Genomic DNA, 15036 nt, shown 5'->3' on the forward strand with positions numbered 1-15036 from the left:
AGACTGGAAGCCAAGGGAGCAACTTGCTGAGCTCCCGCCAAAGTAAAGAAATCCAGCTACCACACACTCTGAAACTCAGCAGTTAACACGTTTTATCTCGGTTGTTTAATGCCTGTAAAAACCAAAGTGTCTGAAGGCACGTGGGCCAAAAATCAGCTGTGAAGTGTTGCTTCAGTGAGAAATTTGATCCAAGGGTAGTTTGAGCAGATCTATAACTCTAAATCAATGCTTTTAAAAAGTTGAGCCAGATTCAACAACACAACCATTTTTGTATATAGGCTGTAAGTCTTTGCTAAATAGTGCAATTATTACACTCCCAATTCCAAAAATGTTGGGACACAGATTCAAATAAAAATGGAATGCAATGTTGGATGGACTGCTCAAAAAACATGTGTTTGGAACATTTCACCGGTAAACAGGGGACAGTATCATTCAGTCAAGGAAGAAGCACCGTGTTGTAAAAAACTGTGTGGACAAATAGTCCAACAGTTTAAGAACAGCATTTCTCAGCTCACAGTTTCAAGGAATTTAGGGATTTCACCATCTACAATCAATAATATCATTTAAAGATCCAGAGAATCTGGAGAAATCTCTACACACAAGGTGCAAGGCTGAAAACCAACATTTAATGCCTGTGACCTTTGACCCCTCAGACGACCATACATTAAAAACCCACATGATTGTATAAAGGATACTACATAATTCAGAGAACCACTGATAAACAGTTTGTTGCCACATCTACAGATGCAATTTAAAATCATCATGCAAAATGAAAACCACATATCAACAACAACTGCTGACTTCTCTGAGGCTGAGCTCATCTGAGATGGACTGCTGTGAAGTGTAAAGAAGCGTGCTGCGGTCTAAGTCCACATTTCTGCATGTATTACAACTGTGTAGTTTTGTAGTAAGAGTTCAGGTACTCGACTGACCTGTCTGCAGTCCAAACCTGTGTCCTGCTGAAAATGCGTGGAGCATTATGAAGCACAAAATATGTCAACAGAGACCCCACACTGTTGAGCACCTGAGATCGTACATCAAGCAAAAATAGGAAAGAATCTCACTTTCAAAACTTGAACAACTAGTGTCCTCAGTTTCCAAATGCTTAACTAGTGTTATTAAAATAAAAGATGATGTAACACATGCCCCTGACCCAACGTCTTGGCATCAAATTCAGAACGAGTGTATATTTACCAAAAAAACCCTCAGTTTATCAAAAAAAGATTTGCAAATGATTACATTCTGTTTTAATTTATGTTTTACACAGCATACTAACTTTTTTGGAATCAGGATTTTAGATGAAGGGGACTATGATAGGCATTTTTAAGATATTTTTGGGGGGCTTTTTGCCTTTGTTCAGATAGGACAGCTGAAGATATGACAAGAAAGGGAGAGAGAGAGAGAATGACACGCAGCAAATGTGCTGTAGGCAGAAATTGAACCAGCTGCAGAGGACTGACAGCCTCAACACATGGTGTCCACACTCTACCAACTGAGCTATAGGGGAACCCCAGAGGACACATTTCTTTGTTATGAAATGTACTCTATGTGGCACTTCAAGCTAAATGTGTCTGAGAATATAGACAGTTAAAACAACAACAACAACAAAAAGATGTGTGGTGACAGATCGGGCTATTTCTCTTAGGGCTCCTAAGACTTTTTTAGAAAAACATTTATTCACTTTCTTGCCAAAAGTTGGATGATAAGTTTGATACCACTTTCCTTTGTGTCCAATAAGTCTGGAGCCAAAGTCATGAGGGGAATCAGGCAATTAGCTTACCATAAAGACTAGAAGCTTGCACCAAAGGTAAAAATCCACATACAACACACTCTAAAGCTCACCAATTAACATATTTTTTGTTTAATTGGTGCAAAAACTGAAGTGTTTACAGGCATTTAGACCAAAATCAGTCCTGTGTTAGAACAAAGCAGGAGGCTGTGATGGTGAGGGATTGTTGCTTTGGTGGTAATTGCCTCCTGATTGTAGGTACTCCCTGGAGCTCTGTGGTAAACGAACAAAGACATACTAACATTTACTCACTGTGCATATGCCAGAGGTCTTACAGACTTGTTGAATGCATTTCCTTTCTTTTACAACTTAGCAGAGGCATTTTTTTTTAAATATTTTAAATTGTACATTGTTCATATTTCATGTTTACTAGCATGTAGTCTCCTTCTTTCTCTGTGAGATACCACTACCACTGCTAATAAGCAAAATAGCATGAAACTGGCAGCAGGAAGGTGTTTTTCATTGCTTGCATGCAACATAACAGAGACCCAACTGGTGAACAGTTTCATAGCTCTACTAGTGGTCAAAAAGTCCAGACTGTACCTTTAAGAGACAGATATGACATTTGTATCCATCGTCTCGTCTGCCTCTCATCATCAAGGTGAGTAAACACATTTTCAAAAATGTCAAACCATTTCTTATTGAGAGGAAAGGACTGTTTTATCGGTAAGGCACAATCATTGGCATGAGAAAAGATGGACGCTGTGTCTCCACTTCCTCCCACTGTACAAAAATGAAGCCAATATGTCCCAGATACAAGCGCTGCCATCTGTGTTGGTGACATCATTTGGAGCCAGAGTCTGTGCAGGAGTGATCAGGGTCAGAGCTGTGCTTTTGAGGTCCTGGAGCAGAGCTCGGCTGTCAGTCATGATGTGAATTTTATAGCGTAAAATAACTAACTGAAACCAAACTGATCAGAAAATTTGAAGAGACATGAATTTTATAAGAACGACCTGAAAAATATTATTAGATTTATTTCTATATGTGTCAATGCTCTTTGTCAATGGACACAATACAACTAAATTCATTATAATAATAAGAAACACGTTTAAATTTGTAGAAAAATTACTTTAATCTTAATTTATTATGGACAATAGAAAATACAACTGCAAAAAAAAGAAAAAAAAACAGCTCATCAACTGTACATTGGCTTTGCTTCATAACAAAATGCAACATTACGCTCATATTACATATTTCCAACCAATCGATGTCATGGTGGTTCATCAAAAAATATATGCAATCTAACTACACTATTTACAGAACGAACTACAGAAAAGAAAATGACAGTGCTGCGAGTGTTCGAACGATATGACAACAGGAAACACAACGCTGACATGTTCAGTCAAAAAACTTCAAATCCAGAACAAGTGTCCTCACAGCTTGCTGCCATTCTTCACCAACATGTTTGGTGCACCACTTTCGGTGCTATTTTTCAACTAAACTGCAAATGACATTTGACCTCAAGATGAAATATGTACAGTATAAATAAGTAAAAAAAAGACAAATTTTATGTAGACCAGTGAAAAAGCGTTCTACGAAACATGCTGTTACACAGCTATTACTGAACAGCAGTGCAGCTGGTTGCAGCTCCGCGTACGTCCCTGTGAGCAGACCAGTAATGAAGAAACGAGACATTCGTCCACGGGGAGCTTTTCTGCAGAACAGTTGCCTCTCTTCCCAACAGGGTCAGCATGAGAGGGACCTGCATCTCCTGACTGGAGAATTCTCTGGGATGCCTGTTTATATTGAGCCGAACCTCTCCGGAGGTCATCATATTGATGACAATCAGACAGTAGCAAAACAGATAAAAGTCATTAAGCCAATCACAGGGAACCAGACTCCCCTTGCTTCACTGCTAATTTGGATAAACAGCAGGGGACTGCTACAAGGGTAAAAGCCCTCCATATACAGTGGACTGAATCTATAATGCCTTCCATCGTTTTTCTAACCAAATAACCCTCTTGAAAAGAGGAAAATGTTTGGAAAAGCTTTGCTGTCCAACTCAATCAGTGCTCAGTACACTGTACAGTGCATTTTGACTCAGGGACTTGTGTAGTTTGTCAGGGGAAGACAGTGTGCCAGTCTCCAGATGATTCAGGAACCACCTCCAGGTCAAGTTCAGGCGTTACCTCGACTTGGGCCGTTGGTTCGTCTTCGCCCAGGGGCACTTCTTGGATCTGACCTGGAGGGAGGAAGAGTAAAACAACAATGGAGAATGAGAAGGGGTCTGCGTGGCTCGCATGCAAGTAAAGACTCCTTGGGACTGGCAATAACATGGCTTTGAAAAGCTCATTAACACGCTTTCACAGAGCAGCAGAAGCAGCTCCGAGTCTGTATTCAATTTGCCAATGGCTGTCATGCAAATGAGACCATTAGTCAAAAAGCAATCTCCCCCTCCTCACTCCTCCCACATTTGTTTCAGTATCTCACCATTTCTGTCCGACTTGACAGATATGAAATATGCTCATTGTGGGTTGAAAATATGAGCCATGTGTCATTGTGCATCCAGCTTGAAATAACTTGAGCACAAAACAACAATAAGTCACTTTGGCACAAACTGAGAGGTTCAGCCACGCTTTCTCTGCTGCTGCAGGCCACGAGCTGAATTGAGTTTTACAGAGGGAGTCATTTAATTATCTCCCTCTATTTTTGTTCTCTATATCTGAAACACTTCAAACACATATTCATTAAGTCACAAGAGGAGGAGTGTGCGACTTGAATATGCCAGTATTTTTCACAAACAAAATGACTATAATAGAATCTTTCTTGACATAGGAAAACAGATTGAAGAGCCACACAAATATAGACAAATGAAGCCCATATCAAGGATTCATTTGAACTTTTTAAACAATTTGAACATCTGGAGCATGCCTTTGTTCATGTGCAGTCAAGGATGTAATGATGGGAATTGAGATCTTGCCGTTTCCCAAGAATTCTTACCAAATATGCTTCAACTTCCCTGGAAATAAGGCTGTGGGATCCCTGGATTTTTAGCATGTCTGTGCTTGTGTGCATGTGTGTGCAGAAGAATACTGCATGTCATGAAACAAAGACACACTGTCAAAACCTCATTAATGCTTCGAAACAACTGTTGTACCTAGTCCAGCCTTAAACTACCATTATTAAAGTAAAATAACTGGAACAAACAATCCCCTGCTATGTTACTTCCAATTCCATTTCACTTTAAATTAGAAAGTTTACTGTTCAGCTGTGTGGAGGAACTTTTTTATTTTGATTAAATGATGCAGAAGATGGAAAGTCTGTAAACAGAAACAGGCAGTTTTAGCTGCTGCTGTTCGTCAAACCACTGAAATTATTTGTCAAAATGGTGGTGTGAGACAGATATTCCATCCTCACCAGTGCACACAGTAAAAGGTCAGCAGTATTAAAAATGTTTTATGCTCTTATAAGTACTTGGAAGTTAAACTTTTAAAAAGGTACCTGGAAAAGCACAAGATCTTGTACAGAGGCCTTGTTTTTTTCACCTCAGTTTTAAGAGGAATTGAGTAATTCTACAGATATATTCACAAAATGTAAAAATATTATTAGAAAATAATACACAAGGTCATTTTATTATGAAGTGATTATCAGTTCTGCTTTTAAAAATACAACATCTTCTGCAGCAATCCTACAATCCCAAGAAAATCGGTAATGTATTCCAGGACAAGAATCGTTCTAAAATCATGTCAGAAGCTTTAGCTCTGGCCACAAATACAGTGGCTAATAATTAACATGTGATACTTTCACTGTCTCTACAGATTTCATTTTGTTCTTTTAAAGAGAACTCGTAACAACAATGAGAAGCCATGCTAGTAGGAGAGGTGCTTTCAGCTAAATGCTAGTGATATCAAATGAGCAGTCGGCTCACATTGGCTCCACTTTTCAGATCCAGAAGCTCATTCGACCATTTATACATTCTGGTCTCTACAGGATATCGTTCCTATCAAGATTAAATAGACAGATTAAAAGTCAGGGGATCACCAAAGGCTTCAGGATGCAACATCTGCTCCATCCACGAGTGTGAGCGCAAAATTTCACAGCAGCCTATCAAATAGTTGTTGAGCTATTTCAGTCTGGACCAACGAGGTGATGGTGGATGGATGGACAGATGGACAGATGGACTGAACGACCTACAGACCACCCCTGAAGCTACAACTACTTTCTTTTACCTTAGCGACTTGTTCTGCAGAGGCTTGAATCTGTTTCCTGCTTTTCTAGTAAGAAGATTTAATTGGAAATCTTTGCATGGCTGCAACAAACACAAGTGGGTGGTTGTCTCTTTATTCCCCCCTAAGTATGCTGCCACATCAGGGAGCTTTAACTGTGAGGTCTGAACTCTTCATGTCTCTGAACTCAGATCCAAACACAGACTTACTGTGTATGGACACAGCAGAATGACTTTTCCAGACGTTTACATGCATAATAAAAAATGCTGGGTTAGAACCAACCATAAGGTTGCTTTAGTTGGGTCAACTATAAGAGTTGTGTTTTGGAATACTGGGTAATTTAGTCTAACCCTGCTGTTGGGTTTATTATATGATGCTTACACAACGTGCTTGTTTTTTGCACATTTCATGCTCAGAACATTACATAAGGTGCGTTTTAACTCACAGTTGGGATACTTTTACCCTGCATGTTGGGTTTCTCTTTCACACCTACCTGGTTTGGTCCAGTTAAAACGGACCGTGGCCCGTCTGCTCAGTTACTGTGGTTCATTTGGGTGTGGTCTGGTGTGAAAGCTGTTAACTGACCAAACAACAGGACTGAGACTGCTTGAAAAGGTGGGACTCCAAAAGTCCAAAATGGACTCTGCAGTTTGTTTGTGGTGTGAAAGCGTGATTCATGATTTTAGCATCATTTCAATGCTGATTGCTGCTGATTGTGAAATCTGTTAAGGAAATAATTGTAACAGATCTGTATCAGCCATGTATTTATTTATGCGTATCATTTAGTTACATGTATGTAAGTCAGCGTGGGCATTTTCCCTGATTAAAAGGTCAAAAGCTTTTAAAACAGCTGTTCTTGTATCCTACTCTACACTGCTTTCTGGTTATTCTTTTTCTTTTCTAGAGACTCAGTATAGAGATATATGGGACGGCAGCAGCAATTTTGTCTCTGTGTAGACATCACACACGTACAAGCCACAGCGTTTCAGCAAGGTGGCTGGCACACAGTGTACTGTCGGCTACAACACACCTCCTTTTCATCTTGTCTCTACCTTTTAGCCATTATTCATAATATGCTTATCACTGGTTATTTCTTTGTGAGCTCTTTGTGACATGAGAGGTTTTAAATATACACATCAGAGGCATTAAAGTGCTGCATAAATTTCTATCAGTCTCTGGAATCTGATTTCCCCATGTGAGTCTGGATGATGCAGGATGAAAATCACCAAAACTGTCTGAGTCTGTATAACTTCATGTTAGAGCTGCGATGCTTAAACAATTAGAAATTGATTATTAAATATATTGGCAACTATTTTGATATTTGATTAATTGGTTTGAGTAAATTTTTAAGAAAAAAAGTAAAAGTTCTCTAATTTCAGCTTGTTGTGAGCAAAACAAGACATTTGAGGACGTCAGCTTGGGCTCTGGAAAACATTTCTCACCATTTTTTGCGATTTTCTGACACTTTACAGTCAAACAACTATTAATTGATTAATCCAGAAATAACTGACTGATTCATCGACTATAAAAATAATCTTTAGTTGCAGCCCTACTTCATGTTTACTCCTCTTTGTTTGTAAAAAGTCAATGTGAACACGGGTTAGGGTTAGGGTTAGGGTCAGACCAGAACTAAAATTAAAGATGCAAAAAAACATGCAACAATGTATTATTTTTTCCCCGGATCTGGAACCAAACTACAGGCGTGAAAGCACCCTTAAAATACCTCCACCCACTCAGCTGCCCCGCTGAGTGGGAACTTTTGAGGAAATGGTGTTCAAGTTGAGTAAGCAGAGCACATTTATCAGTGCTGTTCTCCTCCTCAGATCATCATCAGTCGGCATCTGTCAGGCACCAGGGTGAGGTGTTTAAACGTCTGTGTGACAAGGTTAACCAAAGGGGAGCCTACTAACCCTTAACCAGGGCTGTCAGGAAGAATTAATGATTTAACATTCAGGACAGGCATCTGCTGATATCAAAGAGGAAGCTGTGCTCACTCTTCAAGTGAGCAGCTGATGGACCTGTCATCAAGATTTTCTTGCTCTACAATATCACAGAAGCCTGCCAGACGGTGGGGGCATGTGTGTGCATACGCATAAGTGGTAAATGAGGGGGTGACTGAGAGTTTGCATTAAGCTCATTCTCGACAGATAATGAGAAGGATCATCAAGTCAAGAGCAACAGACACAAAACTTGAGAGTGAAAGACAGTTAAAACATTCCTGAGGGGAAGGACGAAGCTGCCTCTCAGCAGTCTGAAATGCTCAAGGACACCTTTCAATGTGCAGTAAAGTTCTCAAGTTCTCAGGGACATCTTTTATTGTGCCTTGCAAGCACAATGTCTGTTATATGGTGAATGTGGACTATGTGTGATGGCCACGAGAGACGCACACACCTACACAAACAACACAAGACGGAGGAGAGTTCTGATACTCTTCTCCTGAGAGAAGGTGGACGTAGCTGATGGAGAGACAAAAAAGAAATGCCGACTAACTTTTGTTGCCCAGCTGCACAAACAGCTGGCTGTACCCAGTGGTGTTAGTGTCTGACTTTGTGTGTGTGCCAGTCAGCTGCTCACCGTAGCCGTGGGATCTCTTCATGTGGTGTTTCATGTTGCTCTTCTGGGTGAACCTGATGCTGCACACCTCACACTTGAAGGGCTTCTTTCCAGTGTGTTTGACCATGTGGACCTGCAGGGCGCTCTTCTGGTTGAAGGCCTTGTCGCACTGACTGCACTTAAAGGGACGCTCGCCTGCATGGAAACACAGACCCAGCAGCCCATATATAATTCAGTGCTGCTGCATTTATTATTTTCATGCATTATAATCAGATTAACTGTGATAGTCAATGTTGTACTTTATAATTGGTGCAAATAAATGAAGCCTTGCTTGAGATTATTTGACTGTGACAATATGAAGCAGAGAAAGAATTATAAGTGAGCTAACTGAAAAACAACTCACTTCAGCTGTTCAAGCCTTTTGATAAACATAAAAAGTACATCAGCCAGGTGGCAGATAAGTGTCAAATCATCTCTGTCTGACACCTGAATACTGCTTCTTTCTTGAGACATTCAAGTTTGCACAATTTCAACATAAACACACTCAGAGATTACTATATCATTCATTAAATCTAAGGCTACAACTAATGATTATTGTCATTATCAATTAATATTATTTTCACAAAATGATGATGAATCCTTTAGTATATAAAATGTCAAAAAAAATTGTGAAAAATGCCCATAATCTCCTACATGACTTGTTTAAATGGCTCCATTTGTCCAACCAACAGTCCAAAACCCCCAAAAATTTTCATTTACTGTCATAACTGACAAAGAAAAGCAGCGTATTCTTACATTTAAGAAATCGGAAAGATCAAATTAAATGATTAATCAATTATCAAAATAGTTATCAACAAATTTTCTGCCAATTAACTGATTAATCAACTAATTGTTGCAGCCCTAATTAAATCTGACAGAAAAGCTGTACAAGTTGAAGTAAATCTTACTGTTCGTCTTCATTATGGGTCAACCTGGTAATTAATTTCTTGATTAATCAGTTAATTGTTTCTTTCAGAAAATATTGAAAAATATATCACAATTTCTCAGATTCTGAGGTAACATTCAAAAAGGTCTTTTTTTGTCCAGCCAACAGTCCAAAAACCAAAGGTATTTAATATACTTAAACAGATGACAAAGGAAAACAAGAAAGTATTCACATTGGAATCTGTTTTTTTGTTTGTTTGTTTTGCTTAAAAATTGTTTGCTACAGATTCTGTTGACTGACCGATCAATTAATTTACTAAACATTTCTGCTCAACTTATCATCATGCTGCACTGACCTGGAATAATCTTCCAGATGATATTTGACAAGTCAAAGCTGAAAATTATTTCACACTGCCTACTTTACTCCATAATGGCTTTAAAAAAATATATCTTTTCAGCTAAACTTTTTAAACGGCCTTCATTTTACGTGGATGGGGAGATTTTGTCCTCATCTGTTGTTGTGTACTTTTAGAAATCTCTTCTCTTTAATATACTTTTATTTCTCTGTAAAGCACTTTGAATTGCCCAAGCATATGAAATGTGCTATACAAATACAATTGCCTTGCCTTCTTCAAAGCTGTTCACCACTATTGTTTTCATTTGTTAGCAGTCTGCTGCCGACCTCACTTTCCCCAAAGAAGTTGTCAGCTGCGGTGTGTGAAATTGCGCCTATACTCCCTTTCTATGATGGTCAATGTTTTTTTCTTTCATAAAAGTGTCTTAATTTTGTAGAAGGTTTGTGAAGGGGGTCTTTATTTCAGGCAAGGTGGACAAACCCGCTGTAGAAACTCTGCAGGCACTAACTGCATCTTGTGGGTATCCACATCCAACAACCTGAGGAAACACAGGTTGTGCATGGTAGCCAGAAACTGACACATATCAACATTCAAATGCCTGCTGTTATCTTTGAGCCCTTATTTACATGTTTTACTACTATTTAATGAAACACATTTTATGCCCTCAAGCCAGGATATGTTGATATATTCTGACATAAAAATGACAAAGTCATTTTTCCTTGTCAAGCGCTGTCACTCCATACACATTCTTAAAGCTATACTGTAGATCGAGGCGCAAAAGAACAAGCAGCTCCACACATCAAGAAGAACCTCCGGACAGACGTGGTATGAGAGGATTTTTTTTCCTTGTAACTACTTCACAATATTGCTTAGAGACAGAGAAACTGACACTATGAGGAGATGAGATGAATCAGAATGAAGAGGTCCAATCAGAATCTTCCCTCTAAGTATTTAAATGAGTCTATTCAAATGGAAATACACCAACAGAGCTGTTTCATTATGTACATTGACGGCTGATAATCATGTCTGTGTGATCTGGATTTCACAGAGGGATGAGGCGTTGAAGGCACTTAGCTGCATATTAGCTGAGTGTGAATGAATGTATGAATCAGTGAACCTTACATGAATGCTAATAGATATCACATTGTCTGGGCAGGATCTAGTTTTTACATGTCATTCTATTTTCACCATGTTGGGCAGGGCAGTAACAGGATTTGGACACATTTAACTTATTTTTACTAGATAAAGGAATAAATTTTCTTTTAGTTAAAAAAGAGAGAACCACCCCCCCAAAAAAACACTCCTGTTTAAAAGACAGTTCCTTGCTGCTACTTTGCTTTTGAACACAAGGCTCTTCTTCAGACTAATTCATGAGGAATTTAACAACATGGAAGCTTTGTTTGGGCAAACAGCTGTTGCCCTAATGTGAAGAAATCTATCCTGTCGCTTAAATGTTTGTCATGACCGTGTTAATGTAGAAATTCACTGTGAAATTTCTGACATGCAGAAATAAATACATACATACATACATACATACACACAGCATTCAAAAACATGTTGTAGAGCTGACCTACATGTTTCCATGGTGCTCAAATGTTTATCTTCCTTTACATAACTTCTCTAAACTTCACAGATGCATGATATTACACATTCATGTTGGAAACAAGATTCTGAATTGTTGCCGCTTAGCATCTATAATAACACAGAGACACAAGTTATGGAGCCACACAGGGCTCTATATAACACAAATCAAAAGGACAAATAATAATTTGAATATACTGTAATAAATGTCTTATAAATGAACAAATAAATAATTAAATAATTTATGTAATCATTAAACTCATTATTATGTTATTTTATTAATTCTCATCCAACTATAGCAAAATACTGACTTAGTTTGGGGCTCCACAGAGAATGTAAGATTTGTATAAAATGGTGTTTTTTAATTTGAATCACAATGTTGTGATTTTTGTTATGACATGCATTGTGCTAACCATAATCCTCTTACCTGTGTGTGTTCGGTTGTGTCTCTCTAGCTGGCTGCGCTTGGCGAAGGCTTTCACACAGGAGGAGCAGTTGAAGACTCTGGGCTTCTGGGACCTGGGTGACGGGCCCGGCTGGTGCAGTCGTTCATGGTCCTGTAGACAGATCCAAAAATTTAATTTGTTTGCACACAAAGTCCCTCTACTTGCACGTGGCTTGAATAGAAGCGTGTCATTTCGGAGAGCCTGTTAAATTGGTTGAACCAGACATCAGATCGACTCTGGAGTCTTCTTTTCTTTCTTTTTTTGTGTCTAAGGTTGTTCATGATGTGCTCTTCTGTTGGAGGTTTACTGATGTGATATGTTTAAAAAAGGGCAAATGTGTGCGTATAGATCCCTTTGAAACTGTTGTTACATAACCTTCTTTATTATTTATATGTGCCTTTGATGACTCTTCAGAGGCCAAACACTATAAACGGAAATTGGAAGTTCATACCAATATTTGACGTATTATGCCTCCCTATACTCTTTTATATGCACTGAATGGTTATTTGCCATTTTATTTGTATTATCAGTTTAGAACAGGTAAAGCAGCTATACAAAATATATTAAAATATATTAAAATCTCATTAACTGATTAGCTGACTGACAAAAAATGAATCTGCAACTAAATTTTGATAATTGTTTTAGTCATTTTTCAAGCAAAAATGGCAAATGCTTGTTGGACCCAGCCTCCAAATGTGAAAATATAATGACAGTAAACTTAACATGTTTGGGTTTTGAACTGATCGTTGAAAACAACAGATTTCAAAACATTATTTTTGGCACTAAGAAAAATTGCAATGGGTTTTTCACATTTTGTACTCTACACTAATCAGGTAAATATTGATAAAACCATTAAGAACCTCAATTCACAGAGTTGCATCAGAATTATAAAATTCATGAAGGACTGAGGGAGCAGTGATATGTGCCCAAAATACTGAACGTGCAGCACTGAGGCATATTCAAATCCTGTGCAACACAAAGCAGATGGGTACACAGGGAAGTGAATGGAAACAACGGTATAATTAGATTGTTGACGGGGAAAAGGGCAACAGTGCTCACGCCGTAACTGCATCAAGCTCATAAGGAGATTAAAAAAAAAAAAAAAAAAAGTCTAGAGGGTGTTTCTCGTCATTGTGGAGGCAGTGTTTATTAAAAGCGCCTTGGGTAAGTTTGGGAAAGACATTAGAACTTTGATGACAAAAACAAACTCCCAAACACACAACCAAAAAATGAAAAACAGTCTCTGTTGCACAGCACCTCTCTGCTTCACTCACCATGCTCACAACAAAATATGTATGTCTAGGGGCTCACTTTAAAACAATACTTCATCATGAAGTAAAATATGCTTTGAAATATGCTTATTTGCTTTCTTGCCAAGGGTGACATTGATGTCACTCTCATGTTTGCTAATATATATACAGCTTAGCGTAAAAGTTTTACACTTTGGTTTTCATATAGCAGTGGGCTTTAGAGGTGCTGGTGGGTGGATTTTGCTACATTTGGACAAGCCAGATGAGCTGTTTCCTTCTGTTTCAAGTCTTTATGCTAAGCTAGCTGGACTTTGGCTGTAGGTTCATATATTTAACCTTTGGACACAAGAGCAACATTAATCTTCTCTTAATCTATCGTGGCAAGACAGCAAATAAGGGCATGTTTCCAAAAATATTTCACTATTCCTTTAAATTTGTACTATTACACTTTAAAATGTTTTACACCTTACAACTTAAATTTATACACCTTATTTATACAAGACTAGGTCAAAACCTAGTTTATGTGTGGATTCTGCACAGTATGAAATGCTAGAGGGCTTTTAATTTGAAACTAGGGCTTTCAATTTGATATAGATACAGTAAGTGGCAGTATCTATGGTCCATTTAAGAGGCGGGCTGTCCCTTGTTGTAAGGCTTTGTTTATCTTTATGCTCACAAAGGTGCGCATCCCAATAGTGAAGTCATCACGCCTCGTGCATTGAGTGGTACCTATTGAGAGCTCAGGATTGTTTTCTATTCAGTTTGAAAGAGATATGGACAGTGGGGAACCTCCAACACTACACTGACCAATGGCATAACTGCATTGCATCTAGCGTGAAGCTTGCAGGAGAAACTACTGTGGCCGCAAAACCCATGCAAAATGTGAACAGCCATATCTAGAGACAGTGTTTAATTTGTCTGTTCTGTTCTACTGTAGAAACCTGGTGGACATGGAAGAGGACCCGCTCTCTCTGTGCTCATTTTAAGCTAACAAAAACACAGCTACTCTCATTTTCAGGTGATTATACACTAATGAAAATATACTTATGAATACTGTATCCCATTTCTTCCATATTCTGCCAACAGATCCCTGTAAATCTTACACACTGGACCTTTAAGTGACCAGGCAACTGAGTCAATAGTCAGTTTCCCTCCCTATGAGAGACTAATGATACTCTCTAGCCCATCTGACACTGGCTGTCAAGCAGCATGCCTAAAATTAATTCCTGAACTATTATCTTTATATTTATTTATTGTGTTCCCAAATTCAACAGGCACGGTGTTTCGTTGTCTAGCTATAATTAAATGTCAAAATTATTGTCCACAGGCGACCAGAGTAGAAAAATAACAGTGCCACCAATTTATATCTCTCACCGCTGGGCCTTTTAAAAAATCTTAATTCAACATTCTCGCTGCAAACTAATGAGTACCCTGCAGACCTGGAGAGGATAAAGCTCAGTCACTCTCACTGTGACAGCCACCTAAACTCAGTGTCATTACTGTTATGAAAGACAACGTGAAAACCTATGGCAGATTGGCCTTTGCTTAGAAATATGACATATTGTGGGGAAAATAGCTCATGTGTATAAGGCTGTATCCATGTCCTTCCTCCTGATTTGAGGGCCCCATGCTTGGAGTGTCTCAACCACATGAAGAGGATTGTCAGACAAGAGAATCACACATGTTACTCTCCCTAAATCAGCAGCAAAACACCTCTTAGTTTAAGTGTTTTGTTGTCAAGAGTGACAGCTGGTAAGAGTCTATCTGAAACGCCACTTGATGAATTACCCTTCTTCTTATTTAAAATAGTGAGATGCACTTTGTTAATAGCAGCCCTTTCCTCACTGGCTCTTTGAATCATTTTCCAGCCTGAGGCGGAGGCACAGATTACTAAAAATAAGATTTGAGACTTATGAGTGTTGATTTATTGTTTATATAAAGCCTGGGGAGCTTTATCTGTCTGAACACAAT

At 38.6% G+C, this 15036-nt stretch overlaps 1 protein-coding gene across 1 annotated transcript in view; it reads right to left on the reverse strand.

Moving 5' to 3' along the window:
* Window positions 1–2836: 2836 nt before the first annotated feature.
* LOC146321126 (zinc finger protein 236) overlaps window positions 2837–15036 on the reverse strand; it is a 66870-nt gene continuing 54670 nt past the window's right edge. The window contains exons 30-32 of the mRNA XM_084726160.1: window positions 11797–11926; window positions 8530–8703; window positions 2837–3971 (exon numbers count right to left, since the gene is read on the reverse strand). Coding sequence (XP_084582286.1) covers window positions 3850–3971; window positions 8530–8703; window positions 11797–11926 — 426 coding nt within the window. The 3' untranslated portion in view covers window positions 2837–3849. The remainder of the gene's footprint in view (window positions 3972–8529; window positions 8704–11796; window positions 11927–15036) is intronic.

This window comes from Lutjanus erythropterus, chromosome 9, assembly GCF_056507025.1.
Source record: "Lutjanus erythropterus isolate fLutEry1 chromosome 9, fLutEry1.hap2, whole genome shotgun sequence".
NCBI classification, from domain to species: domain Eukaryota; kingdom Metazoa; phylum Chordata; class Actinopteri; order Lutjaniformes; family Lutjanidae; genus Lutjanus; species Lutjanus erythropterus.